At 43.4% G+C, this 17,607-nt stretch overlaps 1 protein-coding gene across 3 annotated transcripts; it reads right to left on the reverse strand.

The window, feature by feature from the left end:
* Positions 1-6,096: 6,096 nt before the first annotated feature.
* LOC137327824 (histone-lysine N-methyltransferase PRDM9-like) lies at positions 6,097-17,243 on the reverse strand. 3 transcript variants are annotated; one of them, XR_010964553.1, is made up of 7 exons: positions 17,162-17,243; positions 14,633-14,732; positions 13,028-13,299; positions 11,739-11,794; positions 11,286-11,479; positions 8,938-10,037; positions 6,097-8,510 (listed from the first exon to the last, which is right to left on the reverse strand). XR_010964553.1 is itself a non-coding variant. In XM_067993656.1 (6 exons), exons 2-6 carry the CDS (start codon positions 14,688-14,690, stop codon positions 9,013-9,015), a joined length of 1,605 nt encoding a protein of 534 aa, XP_067849757.1. In that variant the 5' UTR covers positions 14,691-14,732; positions 17,162-17,243; the 3' UTR covers positions 6,097-9,012. The 3 variants fall into 3 exon arrangements, 2 of the variants coding, with proteins under 2 accessions (XP_067849757.1, XP_067849758.1); XM_067993656.1 differs by having other exon boundaries at positions 6,097-10,037; XM_067993657.1 differs by lacking the exon at positions 17,162-17,243 and adding an exon at positions 17,038-17,134 and having other exon boundaries at positions 6,097-10,037.
* Positions 17,244-17,607: the final 364 nt, after the last annotated feature.

A 17,607-nucleotide genomic window follows, 5' to 3' on the forward strand; every position in this document is an offset into this window, starting at 1 on the left:
CACAGTCTAATAATTAGAGCCAGACTTTTCAGGAGTGAGATTAGAAAACATTTCTACACACAAAGGGTGGTAGAAGTTTGGAACTCTCTTCCGCAAACGGCAGTTGATACTAGCTCAATTGCTAAATTTAAATGCGAGATAGATAGCTTTTTGGCAACCAAAGGTACTAAGGGATATGGGCCAAAGGCGGGTATATGGAGCTAGATCACAGATCAGCCATGATCTTATCAAATGACGGAGCAGGCACGAGGGGCTGAATGGCCTACTCCTGTTCCTATGTTCCTATTTCTTTCGCCACAGATGCTGCCTCACTTGCTGAGCTTTTCCAGCATTTTCTGTAGATAGGTTGATTGTTTACCTTCACTTAACCATGGTGAATAAGAAAACATGTACGGGAGGAGGGCAGCGGGGGGATTGCAAGATACAGGTTGCTCTTTCACAGTAGTACTCAGTGGCCTGGTGAAGGACTGCCAGTACAAAGGACAAAGTTACCTACATTCAGGGGCTGTTGGATGACCACATAAGTAACTGCAGCCAAAGTTTGGATATGGGAGTTTATTTGTCCATACTGCCTGATGTTTTAATAGGCAATAGCATGGATACTGAGGGGGTTGTAGTTGAGCAGCTCAGGGAAGAGGAGATCAGGGTGACCCAATGCAGGCCCAGCCTTACTCGTCCAGCGCAGGCCTGGCCATACTTGTCCAGTGCATCAGATGCAGAAGTTGCTGACCAAGTTGGACGAGGTTTAGGGCTTCCCATCCCAAAGAAGAAAGTCTGTTTAGAGTTTAGTCCGTTTATGACAATGACGGACAGAAAAAGACCCACTGGTCCACCAGCCTGTCCCACGTAACTGCAATGCTTTGTACATCACAATATATACACTCCCCAACTCATCCGAAAGCCATGTGATCTCCTGGGAGAAGCGAACAACCAGATAAAAACCCAGGCCAATTAGGGAAAAAATTCAGGCAGAGGGCTGACGAAGGCAGGTGAGGCAACAGCAAGCGGTGCACTAAATGATTTTTACAGACGTCACCATCCAGGGAGGCCTGCAAAGTACAAGCCGGGGTGGAGGGGGTGCTTGAGGAGGTGCAGCTGGCCAAGCACACCCGAGAGCTCGAAGAAAGGCAAATGGAAATCTCACCTCTTACCTTGGAGTGAATTTGAAAAGGCACCATATCCTGGAGTAGTTGTTCAGTCACACAGGGGAAACATGGGGTGTTTGGGAATCAGGTCTCATCTTTCAGGGTGAGATAGACTTATGTGTCCTATCTGCTCAATAGGGACATGGGAGGTCACATGGTGCATTGCCCAGGTGGGGTGTGGGTGAGCTGTTCGTTGAGCGCAGTTGCCTCATCGAGGTGGCGGACATACACAGGCTTCCCATGGGAACCCAGGAGCATCACATGGCTACCATCACAAGATGAAGCTGGGAGCCCATTGTGGACTGGCTGCAGGAGCCACACAGTCAATTTGGGCCTGCCAGATAGTGCAGGGATACTGCACTGCACAGTAAGTGCAACTGTATTTGGCACAAGGGGGCAGATGCACCAGCCGTTGGAGTTACACATCTCAGGCGGGTTCATCCGCAGCTTGTGGACTGTTGGGGTCTGGGAGGATCGCAGTTGTGGTGGCGCATCCGGTTTGGGTGCACAATCATCGCAAACAAGCCATTGGGCTCATGCGCAAGAGACCTACCAGGAGGGGGAAGCACAGTATGAGGCCATTTGGCCCATCGTTCCTATGCCGGTTCTTTGAAAGAGCTACCCAATTAGTCCCACTCCCCTGCTCTTTCCCCATAGCCCTGCAAATTTTTCCTTTTCAAATATTTATCCAATTCCCTTTTGAAAGTTACTATTGAATCTGCTTCCACCCTGACTCAGGCAACGCATTCCAGATTATAACAACTCGCTGCGTAAAAAAATCCTCATCTCGCCCCTGGTTTTTTTTTAACCAATTATCTTACCTCCGTGTCCTTTGGTTACCAAGCCACCCATCAGTGGAAACAGTTTCTCCTTAGTTATTCTAACAAAACTTTTCATAATTTTGAACACCTCCATTAAATCTCCCTTTTACCTTCTCCGCTCTGAGGAGAACATGCGCAGCCTCCTGAGACAGAGCAACTGGGAATGGTCTCAGAAAGTACACCTGGGTCTGTAGATCTGTCTTTAGTATTGCCTGATTAATCTGGCTTCTCTTACAGCCTCCTGCTACTCTTCCTCCAGCACGTAGATCATGTAAAATGGAATTCCCATTACGCAGTCATTAGATGTCAGCTCAGAAACTTTCTTGCAAAAGGAAGCTTTCCATGGGTAATACACAACCTAGGGCAAGGCGTTCTGAGTATAAAAGTAAATTTTCAATACCTGCAGTGAGTCCTAAGATATGGCCAAAGTCTCCCCAAGCAATCTCAGTGAGCAGCGTCCCTTTAACAAGGTACTTTCACTTTGATGAACGGGTGCTGGCAAACTGTGCCTTTTAAACAGCATCGCACATCAAAGATGGGTGGGATGGTGGAGTTCTTGGAATTTAGGACGTTTGACATCCTCCCTGCCTAACTCGCATCATCTACACATAGCTGCCACTGAGAGGGTGGGTGCTTCTTCAGCCCGTCCTGAAACAGAACAGAATTAATGTGGGCATCATCCTGGATTATAGGCTCAAGTGTCTGGAGTGGGACTTGAACCCATGACTGTCTGACTCAGAGGTAAAAGTGCATCCCACTGAGCCACAGCCTCCAATTCCAAAAGTACGATGGATTCACAAAATATGTTAAGCCACAAATAAAGGACTGGTTTAAACACATTTTAAAAACAGAATTAACTTCAAACTATATTTCTCAACATAGACGTGCTGTACAAATATAATACAAAAAGCACACCCGCATAACCATTGGACTGCACGAGATAAACTCACAGATAATGACAGCGAAATGGCAGAAATATTGAACAGTTATTTTACCTCACTATTTACCAGGGAGACTAACAATGTGGGCACAACATTATAAGAGATTTTTAAAAATCAGAAAAGATATAAAGGGGCGAGATAATTGATAAACTAATCAAAGGATAAAACACCAGGTGCGGATGAATTGCATCTGCGAATATTAAAAGAAGTTAAGAAGAGATAGCAGAGGCACTATTACAGATATATATATAAATTCATTAGAAAAGCGAATGGTGCCAGAGAACTGGCAGACAGCTAATGTTATTCCTATATTTAAAAAGGGAGATAGAACCAGTCCAGGACACTATAGACCGGTTAGCTTAATGTCAGTGGTAGGAAAGATAATGAAATCTTTACTCAAAGATGTAACAGAAAAACATCTAGAGAACAAAAATATAACAGAGTAGTCAGCACAGATTTTAGAAGGGAAAATCATGCATGACCAACCTTATTGAATTCTTTGAAGAAATAACAGGAGTAGAAGATATGGATAACGTAGTATATATTTGGATTTTCAAAAGGCTTTCAATAAGGTACCGCATTGTAGATTCATAACTAAGGTCAGAGCATGTGGAGTCTGGGGACATGTAGCAAAATGGATAGCAAGCTGGCTACAAAACAGAAAACAAAGTAGGGATTAAGGGTAACTACTCAAACTGGCAAAAGGTGGGAAGTGGTATTCCACAGGGATCGGTACTGGGACCACTGTTGTTCACAATTCACATTAATGATTTGGACTCGGGAATTGGACGACACCAAATTAATTAATACAGAGGAAGAATGCATCAAAATGCAAGAGTACATTAATAAACTTGCAGAATGGGTGTGTAATTGGCAAATTAATTTCAATATGGATTGAGATGGTGTGTTTTGGTAGGAAGAATAAGGAGGCCACATACCGCTTGGATAATAACAGTCCAAATAGGGTAGAGGAACAAAGGGATCATGGGGTACAAATACAGAAATCACTGAAAATAGCGATGCAGGTTAGTAAGGCCATAAAAAAGACAAACCAAACACTGGGGGTCATTTCTAGAGGGATAGAATTGAAAAGCAGAGAAGTTATTTGTATATAAACTTCCATAGAACCTTGGTTAGACCACACTTGGAGTACTGTGCACATTTCTGGTCTCCATATTATATAAAGGATATAGAGGCATTGGAGAAGGTGCAAAAGATTCACAAGGATGATACCACAACTGAAAGGATATACTTATCAGGAAAGGCTGAACAGGCTGGGACTTTTTTTCTCTAAAAAAGAGAAGGCTTAAACGTGACCTGATATAGGCCTTTAAGATAATGAAAGGGTTTGATACGGTAGACGCAGAGAAAATGTTTCCACTTGTGGGGGATTCCAAAACTAGAGGTCATTAATATAAGGTAGTCACTAATAAATCCAATAGGGAATTCAGGAGAAACTTTTTAATCCAAAAAGAGTGGTAAGAATGCGGATCACGCTACAAGGAGTAGTTGAGGCAAATAGCATAGATACATTTAAAGGCAAGCTAGATAAGCACGAGGGGTATGGTGATAGGGTTAGATGAAGTAGGGAGGGAGGAGGCTGGTGTGAAGCATAAACACCAGCGTAGAACAGTTGGGCCGAATGGCCCATTTCTATGCTGTAGACTCTATGTATTATTTTATTTTCCATTTGAAGCACTTGATTAAACTAGGAATCCTCAATAGGTATTTGCTTAGCTTGTACAAGCTTTATTTTAAATAAAATTTAGTTGACATGACACCTTTGTATTTCACTAACCATACAAATATCAACACGTACAAAAATGAATCAAAGTGCATAGGAGATAAAACTGAACAAATTATGATTTGTTTTTCTTAAATAAACTGCCAAGAAATCTAGTACATAACTCACAGCTTCTAAATTTAGGAAAATGACTTGGGCAGGTGCAACTTCTGAAGTTTTTCAAAAGAACAAGCCTAAAAATGTGACTTTGTAATAAATAAGATGGTTACAAAAAAGACAGAAGACGAGACAGTGTCCACTGTCTACTTTTACACAAATATTCTTGTATTTTTCCAAATGAGAGATCGAAAGGGTGTTTACATCAAAGTTTATTTCCGTGACATGGAAAATTAAATTGCTATGGCGTTTAGCACCTCCACAGATGAGTTTGTGTAATGTGTATCAAGCTTACCAATCGTTCATGGATTGATTTGTTTTGTTGCATTGTAGCCTCATTAGTGGTGGCTGTACATTCAGGCAGCCCATTTACAAACATTCTGAAACACAATGTCAAATGCTAATATCGAGTCAGAATTTGCTCCTGACAGAAATATTGCAGGTTTCTCAAGATAGATATTGCAGATCTCCCACCAAGTTACAAACTACAGGTTCCCAGTTCAGTATGTACTTGGCTTCTGAATGTGAGACAGGAGAACACTGTATTTATTACAAAGCATACATCACAATTCTATTCCAATCAACACTGACTGAAAAGGGTGTGAAGTCAACAGCAGGCAGCTGTTGCCATCCATGGAGTATTATTCAAGGTTATTTCCTTAAAAAGGGTAATTAACCCATTATAGACTTTGCTTATGTTGCATCAAAAGCTTTTACCAAATTATTTTCTGCTTTGGAGCATTTTAGTAGTTATTACAATAATAAAATTAACTACTGAAATGAGCATTTTGGAAATTTACAAAATATTTCTAATCACTTACACACATCATTTAAGTGAAACAGGCTCTGGTCCACGATGGGTGTCCCACCATTTCTCAAGAGACTCTGGTTAATTCAGCAAGCAGGTTACTACAAAGCACTGTTAACCCTATGGGTGATGTAACTCATCAATGGTCTATTATGAAAAAGCCAGAGGGATAAGATTAGCTTACAGAACCATTGAAGAATGATTCTCCAAAGTTGTAACATTGGGTGACAGCAATGGCTCCCGTGATCAAATACCATCAAGACAATACCAGGCCACTTCAGTCAGAGAGAAGACCTTCATCTGGTCTTTCTGGGCCCGATTTGTACTCGGTTCAGTATCATCACACGCTATACCAGGCAGTATCTATTGGAAGGAATAGCGCATTAGCCACTCTGTAAATCATCATCTTATCACCATGGCAATCTTCAATATGTTTTCCGGTGCTAAACACATCTTACCAAAATAAACAAATATAAATCACTAGGTTTACAAGTTTTCAGTTTTATTTTTGTTAAATCCTGCAAGTAAAAACATTTCTATGGTTCCATACATTTCTAATGCCATTGTATTTTCTATTAACTCTTTGAGGGCTGAAGTAGCACAAATCTGAAACAACACTCCTATCATTCTCAGTTTTGCCAGGAATACTACATCCAGCATCAGCAAATGCACATATCTCTAATTCTACTTTTTAATATCAAGAACTGGAAATTTACAAGATATGTCCAACAATTTCTACTCAGTGCTTGTTCTCTGGTCCTCCTGGCACTTCATGGCATGGTACAACAGTGCATCTATACTCGATATCACCCCATGTCCTCAAACCTGCAATGGAAACTCTGTACTCAGTTTGAACACACCAGCATTTCAGATTTGATTTATCTTTGGTCCCATTTAGAACTGATGATCTTATCTGAAGATGCCTGTCCGCATCATGCAACATTCTGTAAACACTGGTCATGGCAGGTGGCCCACACCCAGCAGTTCTACTTAACTCCTTTGCCCCTCTCTCCCCAGGCGACACACAGCTAAGATTAGTAACTGTACGAGGAAGGGCATGTTTACATTTATATCTCTGCAACATGATCTATCCAACCATCTCCAATTTTTTATTGTGGAATTGCCCATTAGGACAATAGACTCTTGAAAAGACTGAAGGGAAAATCTAGTTTTGAACTAAACACCCAACTTCTGTCTTACTTAAAGTGGTTGACTAATCATATCGACCCCAGCTGAAAACAATGAAAGACAAATGGAAGGGCTTTTGACTGGAATGTTTCTCCTTACATCGCTGAGAAGTGCCTTGGGACATTTTTCTACATTAAAGGCGCTATATAAATTAAATTTGTTGTTGTATTTTGTGCACTGAATCATTTACAATTTACACTAAGTAAAATTATGCTACTTTGTGTTGGTTTTGCAAACAGCTGACCAAGAAATAAAATTATGAAATGCCATCAGCACCACCTATATTGGAATTGAATATAGTGGACAATAGCTTGTAGGGGTTAAAACCTCGTCTCCAAACCAAACCCCCGAATTCAACAGCAAATCTGTGCTTACAAGGGAGGTGAATGCTGCTTTAATCAGATAATTGCAAGCATTGTAAGCAACTGGGCTGGTTTGGAATTCAAGGTTGTGTACAACTCCCGTTATAAATCTTGCCTGTCTGTAATCTCCAGTTACACACTGGATCAGTTGTGTTACATGCTATATTTGCCAGCCTGTCCTGGGTGGCTTTAAACCCTGCTCTGTTTAAATACACTCCTCTGCAGGTCAATGATGGTGATAGCACCCAATTACTGCACCAGCAACATTATGTTCAATACACGCTCCATTCACCAGCACGGCAGTGCTTTTAAACAGGTAGGATCTGCATATTCATTTGAAAACTGAACTTCAGCAGAGCTGCCGACTTTAAAATCAATACAGAGCCGGCTTGTTTAATCATCGGGGGTGGAACAGGCAGCTTTTAACATCATCCTGGTCAGGGGGCAATGCAGGAGAATCCCAGGCGGGGAAGGTAACAGTAGAAAACCCAGATTTCTCTTGAAGGATATATCACTCAGCCTCTTATATTGGACAAATCACCCATGTACATTCAAGTATGTTATAAGCAGCTTGCACTGTACTCGTGAAGTAAAAACATAAAAGTTGTGGAGCCATGTTATTTTCCTTGAGGGTATAATGCATCTTTGTTTTCTCCTGCATCAAGCACTATGACCAAGAGGGCAGTTCACCTGCTCCCAGGCCTCTATCAATAGCCCTCTGAACTGGGATATACACAAGGGTAGGGTAATAACAATTCCCTTTTGGCATTCATTCCCCCCCCACCCAGAGAAATTGCCCAGCCTCTTCTCAGAATCTCCCCGCAGATACATGACTGAGATCAGTAACTCAGACTACGGGGATGAAACCTGGGTCAAACCACTCCCCAACACTGCACGTTGGCACTCCAATGTATTGTATGCAAACAGTATTTTAGGTTTTTTTTTGTACATCATGTGATCCATTCCAGTGTCCATCCTTCAGCCAGACTGGCAATTGGATAGAATTATACAGCACAGAAGGAGGCCATTCGGCCCATCGTGCCTGTGACGGCTCTTTGTAAGAACTATCCAACTTATAAATCCAATTCCCTTTTGAATGTTACTATTGACTCTGCTTCCACCAACTGTTTAGGCAGTGCACTCCAGATCATAACTTGCTGCATAAAAAAAATCTCCTCATCTCGCCTCTGGTTCTTTTGCCAGTTCTTGGGAATCTCACACCCCAAGCTGTTCCACAACGCTGGGACTCGATCCTGTGGAGAACATTTGTGGAGTTCACCAAATGTCCTATCAACATTCTTCAGAAGTGACAAACTAGAAGTTTCAATGTTTGGAGACGTGCAGCCTGGGACGGAGGTGGGAGGGTGGAAAAAAAAGATTGGAGATGATTTTGAAGAGTTTTTAAACGGGAATCTTTAGAGAACAGATTCAACATTAAAATCACATTTCTTTTTTAAAAAATTCTTTACATAAAAATTGCATCAATCTCATTCATACATCACAATTTAATAATTCTAAATTGGTTGCTAACTGCACGAACATCGGATTAATGCTGCAGAACCAGTGGGAGTGGCAGCGGGCAGTGTGGGGGTTGTAGATGGGTATGTAAGACCCCAGGTGTCTCTCAGAAGCTCTGCCCTGAAATGAACAGTCCAAGTTTAATTCTAATGACCCCCCCCACCATCTCATGAGATCCCATGTACAATTATAAATTCAAATCTCCAGGAAGCAAGTCACAGCCACATCCTTTCTCATCTGCATACTCTGCTCACCAAATCCATGCTCTGGCCCCATAACTCTGGGCAGCTTCAAGAGAAACAGCGCGGTTAAACCCCTGTGGACGTGGACTAGGTCTCTTGTACATCGGGCTCCATCTCCGAACCTTGGTTGCATGGCAGCGTCTTGGCGTCTCTCTTCCTGTGAACATTGAGGTGCTTCCTGAGGTGCTGCGAGACCCGGAAGGCCTTGCCGCACTTGCCGCAGGCGAAGGGCCTCTCACCGGTGTGAATGCGCTGGTGTTTCTTCATCTCCTTCAGCAGCGTGTAGCCCTTGTCACAGTAGCTGCACTCGTAGGGCTTCTCGCCCCTGTGGGCCCGCAGGTGCGCCTGAAAGCAGGCAAAGTCGTTGAAGCTCTTGCCGCACTCGCTGCACAAGTACTGCTTGACCCCTGTGTGGGTGTAGCGATGGGTCTCCAGGTAGGCTGCCCGGGTGAACGACTTGCCGCAGTCCGGGCACTGGTAGGGCTTCTCGCCGGTGTGAACACGCAAGTGGCGATGCAGCTCGCCGCTGCCTTTGAACTGCTTGCCGCACTCGGGGCACTCCAGGTTATCGGCGCCCTGGTGCGTCAGGAGGTGGAGCTGAAGGCTGGACGGACGCTTGTATGACTTATTGCACATCAGGCACACGTGGGTCTTACCATTCAGGTGGATCTTCTGGTGCGCCCGAAGGTTGGCCATCTGAGCGAAGCCCTTGGCGCAGACGAGGCAAGTGTGGGGCTTCTCCCCGCTGTGAATGCGCCCGTGGATGCGGAGATCCCCTGGCTGCACGAAGGCCTTCCCGCACTCCTCGCACTTGTGGGGCCGCTCGTTGCGGTGATAGTCCATGTGCAGCTTGAGGTGCTGGATTCGCTTAAACGCTTTGCCACAGATGTCGCACTTGAAGGGGCGCACCGAGGTGTGGGTGCGGTAGTGGTCGAAGAAATGGCCCCGGCGGCCCGTGCTGTAAGGGCACTGTCCACACTTGTACTTCTTACCGGGTCGCGGCTGTGAATCTGACACCGGAGGCGGACTCGTCAAGTTCCCAGCTTCCTGCACAGAGGCAGTCTCTTCCTCCTGGTCTTTGTCGCTGACATCCAACACCACAACGTTCAGGTCTGAACATACCGGAAACAAAAACACAAAGACCTTTATTTTAAAATATCCTTTTCATAGGAACAGGAAGAGGCCATTCAGCCTCTCGAGCCATTCAATCAGATCATGGCTGATCTGTACCTCAGCTCCATTTATCCACCTTTGCTCCATATTCCTTGATACCCTTACCCAACAAAAATCTATCTATCCCAGCCTTGAAAGCTCCAAATGACCCAGCATACACAGCCTTTTGGGAAAGAGAATTCCAGATTTCTACCAGCCTTTGTGTGAAAATGTGCTTCTTGATTTCACTCCTGAATGCCCCAGCTCTCATTTTAAGATTATACTCCCTTGTTCTGGATTCCCCCAACAGAGGAAATAGTTTCTCCGCATCTATCCTATCGAATCATATCATCATGTTAAACACATCGATCAGATCACCTCTTAATCTTCTACACCCATCAGAAAAAGATTCCACAGATTTTCCTTCCTTATATGGACACCTGATGACACTCTCCGTGTTTAACTGATCGTGGTTGTCTTTTCATTCTTGCGCAAGCTATGGAAAGTTAAGGGCCAATGAATGCACAAAAGACAGCGGTTCAAGTTTACCGAAGTATTGCCCCATTGGCTTACTGAATCAATGCAACATGTGATGTTGTCTAAAACAACACAGAATAGGAAGGTCCCGGGATCGATCCCAGAAAGCACTAAAACTGGGCTCAATGTTCCAGGACACGGAAGGAGGGGGAGGAAAAGAATTAGCCAATGCTCCCGGTTTCCAATGCTTCCCTTGAGAAAGTGTACAGGTGTGGGCACTGGACAAGGATCAGGCTCAGCGGAACAACCTGCTGACATTGTCTAGACACAAAACGAAGAATGGCCACTCAGGCAAGGTTCCGCCACTCGTGGCACTGCACTGCACATCAATCAGCCCTTTGGAAGAGGAGCCAATAAGGACTGTTTAAAAGAAATAATGCGTTCACCACTTCAGTGCTGCACTGTGCTAAATGTAAACTGAGAAGGGAGTGCATCCCTGATGTCAGATAATGCTGCACATATAACTGTCACCAAAGTTAAACTACATCACGGCACAGGTTTAAATGATCAGCGTTTCTGACAGCTACTGACCCGACCAGTGTTGTCAACACGAAGACGAAGGGAAGTCACCTCCCAACCAGTTGGTTTTTCCGATCCCAGAAAACATTTTTCCAACCTCTTCCCCCACCCCCACCCCCACCCATCTATTCCGCTCAAAGCCGTTTACTTACCACACTCCGTCTCTAAATCCGTGCTCTTCGACAGGCTCTCCCAGGCTTCACTGTGACCAGCGTCCTGTTCATCAAACCACACCAGCAGTGCAGAGCCTGGCTCTATAGGTTTGCACACACGGAAATACACCAGGTCCTTGTAAAGGAAAGGAACTGCATTTTGCTCAGTCCTGTTCCTGGCAGAGTTGGCATACCTGCAAGCCCCAGGAAAAGAGAGAGGAAATTACTGTCACTGAACACAATAGTTAAGCACAAATACTCCAAAAAAAGGGGGCGGGAACATGCACTGCAGACTGACAAAGCTGATCACACATCATGCACGCCATTAGAGGGAGCTCCTTCTGTTATATGAGAGAAAGACTGTGTATTTTTAAAGCTGTGAAGGGCCTCTAGTACACAGCATTAAGATTCCTCCAGCACAATTTTCCCCACAAAATCTTCTAAATATCGTACCTCATCCAGTTTGATTCAGACTCCTTAGACTTGCATTTCACAGAGAAGTGGCGCATCTACATTAAAGAAAAAAAGGCAGGAAAGTTAGAATATCATAGAATCTTACAACGCAGAAAGAGGCCATTTGGCCCATCGTGCCTGTCACAGCTCTTTGAAAGAGCTATCCAATTAGTCCCACTCTCCTGCTCTTTCCCCATAGCCCTGCAAACTTTTCCTTTTCAATTATTTATCCAGTTCCCTTTTGAAAGTTACTATTGAATCTGCTTCCACCACTCTTTCAGGGAGTTATCACAGGTAATAACTCCTACAGTAACATCAAGGTGCGGTGCTGCAGCACACTGGAGTTCTGAACAGTTGAGCAGGAGTATATCCTTAGGACATGCTTCCCCACGTGATGAGGTCCTGATCTCAACAATGCGGTAAAGGGGAAGATACTGAGCAGAAGCCAGACGCCTCCCCACATGGAAGAACAGAATACTTCAGGGACATCCACTCCTTTGCACATTCTGGAGCCCAAGTCAATAGCATCATTGAAAGAGATGTAGGGTCAAGTCTAGTGCCCGCCCCTTGTACTGAATATGGACATGAAAAAGAGGGATGCTCCAACGTAGAGTACTCCAGATTACGACCTGCCACTTTCCCACACACAGAGTTCTACATCTCACGTGTACCATTGTGGAGAAAATGGGAGAGGCCAAGCAGGCACTCGCTGCTTCCCCAATGGGAGAAGGAAAATTAGAGTGAAGACTTGTCTCTGGGCCGCTCTTGCTCACCTCCTAGAGAATGGCATTGGCAAAGGCCCAACAGCAGCACAGCTGAGCTCTTGGCAACAAGAGGAGAATGGATCAGGGACACCAGGATTAAATGCGGATGGATTTGTTCTCTTGGTTAAAAATATTTTTTTTATATTAGATAGCTACATAAATAAAAACTTGAATATTTTTATATATATCATGATTGGTAATTTTCCTTATTTTGCTTCCTCATCCACCAATGGAGTAGTCCAGCTCAGGGATCTCTCTGATCTTGCTTCTTGGTTGACCTACTAGGTTACACAAGAAAGAATGTTTTTCCAAAGACTTCCCTTCCAGATAATCTGATCCAGACTAGAAACTCCACCAAGGGATGGAAATTGAGAAGAGGAGGGAGTCACAAGTATAAAAAGATGTTGAGGATGGGACTGGATGCCAGGTTCCCAACTGAGAATTCAATGTACTAATCTGCCTCAATAAGGATGGTCCACCTAAACACTCTATAAATCCCTGGACTGAGAACAGAGCTTTACTTACTATCCAAGAATGCAGAGCAAATCCTACTTTATCTTTATCAAAAACATCTCCTTCCAATGGACCAAAGATAGCTCCTTTAGGGATTGTCTTCATGGTGCACCAAATTCCTAGTCCTTGGTCTGGATCCTCAGACGGGCCCAACGCCAGCCCGTATGGAAGCGAGTGCAATGCCCAATAAGGTACCCCATGGGCCACAGGATAATCTCTGATAAACAATGGAGGTCCATGTACAGGGCAAGTATCCACGAAGAACTCCTGGCAGTCCTCACAAACTAAAAGAAAAAAATTCCAATTATATTTTTCCAAAACAAACCACCTTCATACCAAAGAGCAGAATTTTCACAAACAAGAAAAAGTGCTCATAAATGCGTTTTTTATTTATTCTTTCAGTTTCATCATGAGTGAAGAATGCTAGGATACAATTCCATGGGCACTGGCTGGCAACCATCTCATCCATGGTCACCAACCACCTCACCCATGGGGCATTGGCAACCAGCTCACCCACGGGTCACCTTAAATATCATGTGAAGATGTGAACCTACAGTGCAAGTGTCAGCAAACCGTTCAAACATGGAGTCTGATCCTGTCCTTTCACAATCTGCACACGTGCACTATCCAAGAGGGAATCATTTGATAATGATTAGGAGAGGGAACCCTGACTAAATGTACCCTCGTCTCCATGCCAGGTTGCTGAGACTAACTGTAGTTCTCCTACCATCAACGAGGCTGAGATAATCTTGCTCACCAAAGACCAGGGACCGCGCCTGAAATCTCCATGTACCACAGCAGATAGTGCGGTGACCCAATGAGGCTTAGGTTAAGGCCTTTGAACTGTAGCAACCCAGAGTGATTCTCCTTATGATTTTTCAGCAGCAGGAGCCATTTTAGGTTACAGTGGTGCTACATCAAATGTATCATGGGATAGGCTAATTGATAGAAGTTTTAACGCCAAACCAATGCTCCTGTCAATGTTAGTAAGAAAGCCAGGTCAATAAAATTGATTTTTTAAAAAAGCACAATTTTAAAAAGACAGAGATTATATGGTCTAACGGCTTCTGAAGTTATCATTATAATTTAGTCATGTCTGAGATATATTAGTGTAAAGTCAGTGGGGTTTATGGCCTAATACCAACTTTTGGTCACAAAAGGAAATGCTACTATTTTCATTAAGGGCCGCTGCTTGTTATTGTTTGCATGTCTTTACACTTCTGCCCTTGGAGAATAGCGTGAAGTAGGGGAAGGATTAACAGTCTGACAGGCCGCCATGTGATCGCTCTTTCCATGGCCATCTTTCTGCCAGCTGATAGGGTGGTTAGACCTATGCGGTAGGAGGGTTTTATGGGCTCCAACAACCCACATGCCCCCACCGGACATCAGTATCCCCACTGGATGTCAACCCAGAATTCAGAGCCAGAGCTCCAGTCTCCAGTCGTCAAGACATTCTGGAGCGGGATTTGAATCCTGCACTTTCTGACTCATAGGCCGGAATGCTACCACTAAGCCAAAGGCTCGCTCCAGGATCACTGGTGTTAAAAAGAGCTAGCGAGTAAAGTCAGATGTACAATTCTGAGATCTGAGCACAGAGAAGACACTGCCAATACATACATAGCCATTCTTGCTCCAGGTCACAGGTTCTACTGTTCACTCCTACTTCCCTTGACATGGCGTGACCTCTTCTTTCTAGAACCTGGAGCAAGAGGTGAACCTGCAGGAAATAAAAATATTTGAATCAACAATGTACATTCCACAGAAAAGTATTGCAGGAACACCATCTGGTCTCCACCATTCATTGTTGCACCATGCTTTCACAGTATAACTAGAACCGTGTCCAAACTCCCACACAAGGTGAAACCTGGCCAGCTTCTTTCCTGAACACATTGCGAGATGAAAAAAGACCACAGTCCCAATGTCCTGGCCAACATTCCTCCTACAACTTAACTGGTCATTCATCTAGTGCTCCTCCATGTAATGTGCCTCAACTTTCCATCTGGTTTCTATTTGTTTGTTTTGTTTCTACTTTCTCTAGTGTAAATGCGCATCCATCAATAGTGTGGTCTGCACATGCACAGACCGACCGGTCCAATCTTATGTTTAAGAATGTAGGAATTGCTAGATAGAAAAAGGCCAAGGTCCATCTAGTTCGCCTACCAATCTGGCAGTCGCATGATACAATGACGATGGAATTGTTGACTAATCATAGCAATCAATCTCTATCAATTAGTCTACAACAGACCCAGGCATGACGCGAGGAAAACACCAGTGGTGGAGAGCTTTGGGAACCATTGGTCCTAAGTCACCTGTTCCTCCCAAGCATGTAACATTTACCATGTCATGTCTCAAATTACTCATATACCATATCCCCAAACATTATTTTCTGAAAGAAATATATCTAATTTGCATTTGAATGAATCAATACTAAAATTCTTCCACCGTCTCCCGAGGGAGCCTGTTCCTTAGATTGACCACTTGCTCATTGAAATATTGTTTCCACAGACTTGCCAAGGGACTGAAGGACAGGGTCAAGCCATTCAGTTCAAATGCAAATGTTTTGTAGGATTTATTCAAATATTGATTTGATTGGCAGCACTTTTTTAAAAAATGACAATTATTTAAATTTGTTTGGTTCCCATCAGTTTCTGTAAAGTATTTCTCAGCTTGGCCGATTCAAATTGGAGAGTTCGTCTGAAGCCTTCTACTAGATATAGTCAAGCCAGATAACTTTCATGCACAGAGAGGAAAGAAAATGAATTATCACGTAAGACAATGATACACATGATACAATGATAATGGAGTTGTTGACTAATCATAGCAATAATCACTATCATTGTTAGTTTAGTGCAACAATCATAGCTATGTTATTTTCTACTTACTGAAGATTGTTTTTACAATAGTTATTAAATTAAACTATGTTGTGTTATTGCTACTATGGATTTATTCTTTTACTGTTTCTCAAATGTGGCAGTTAAAAGGCAAGTCATTCTGTTGCCATCCTAAGTCAAGGAAGATCGCACAAGGGCAAAAGATAAGATGAGTAAGCCAACATAAAATGAAGAGGTGGGGGGGGTCTATGTTTGATCCCTGGACACACTACTAATTTACTTAGATATCTGGGTAAGTGAAAGCACTCTCCAGCACATGGAGCAAAAGCTCACTTACAGGAATAGTCTAAGACTATGAACCCAAAAAGTGTCTACAATACAATAAATACACAAACACAACAGTGACATTGCACAATGTAACCCAATCACTTTGTGAACATGTGCGCTATTTTGTCTGATGATTTATTTTACAAAAAACCTGCCACACATTGTCAATGTAACTACGGCCAGTGCTCTTCTGAATTTTCCTCTCATTCTTCCTGAACGCCAAACAGGTTATCCTATATGCTCTTCCACTGGCTCAACAGACCATCTCCCACTCTAACTCAAAACTGTGGAACTCTTTACCTCTTTTTGTCTTTCCTTCCTCCTACAATCTGCATGTTTTTAAAAAAAATCCAAACTTGGTGTCAATTAATCACTGCTCCTTAATTTGCCTCGTCTTCACTCTTATTCGTTTCAATCTGAGTGTCCTGCACGGCAGGCCGTGGCAATTCACCTTGGGTTTTCAATAATAAAACAGAACTATATCCTGTCGCACAATGCCACAGGAGCCAGAAGATCAAAACCTGAACAGCAGAAGAAAAAAAAAAGGAAAAAAAAAAAAAATCTCAAATGACAGCACTAGCAACAAGAAAAAAAAGCTGAGAATAGTCAAAACAGCAGACAAAATCCCTAAATCACAAAGGGTAAGAACAGATTGTAATAAAACCATTGTTTCCAATCTCTAGGTTTGTTTGACTTGATAAACATCAATGTTTGGTGAACCTGTGGACTGTGCTGCGGCCATTCTGTGCATCTCTTTGTGAGCACACACCATCCAGGTCGCCACCTCCACTCCCCAGTTATACACTGGCTTCACCACAAACAATGCAGAGCTGCACTGACATTAACACACAATGTCAGACTTACTGTGTGGGTGGGTGGTGGGGGGGGAATTATTACTAACACCAAGCACTATTTCAACAACGCCTGCCAATGAAGCAGGCTGGTCCTCTTGTCCAGAGCTGGTTGCAAACTAATATTAAATATTTACATTAAAACCTCTCCTCAGAACAAGCTCGCCTCTCCCTCACTCTGCTGCCAGAGGCCTCGCCATCCTCGCCGCTGCAGCCGCCTCCGCGCGGTGGCGTCTGGGAATTGTAGTCCGCTCTCGGGGTTTTTTTTAATAAAAAAAGAACTACAATTCCCAGAGGGCGTCGTGGTTTCCCGCGCATGCGCAAAAAGGTTCTTGGCGCTGCATGTGGGTTTGTTCAAAGGGTCGGTGAATGATGGATTCCTGAACAATTTACTAGCAACTTGAATGTATCAGGAAGATACGAGTTTCATATAATATCACATCCGTTATAAATAAGCTGCGATTTAATAATGTATTTAAATGTGCAGGTTTATCCTATGTAATCATTGTTTAATTTCTCTTGTACCAATAGATGCTTCAATCCAAATTTTCAAAGATGGGTATCTTTTTCTATTCAAGAACAT

This window comes from Heptranchias perlo, chromosome 12, assembly GCF_035084215.1.
Source record: "Heptranchias perlo isolate sHepPer1 chromosome 12, sHepPer1.hap1, whole genome shotgun sequence".
NCBI lineage: Eukaryota > Metazoa > Chordata > Chondrichthyes > Hexanchiformes > Hexanchidae > Heptranchias > Heptranchias perlo.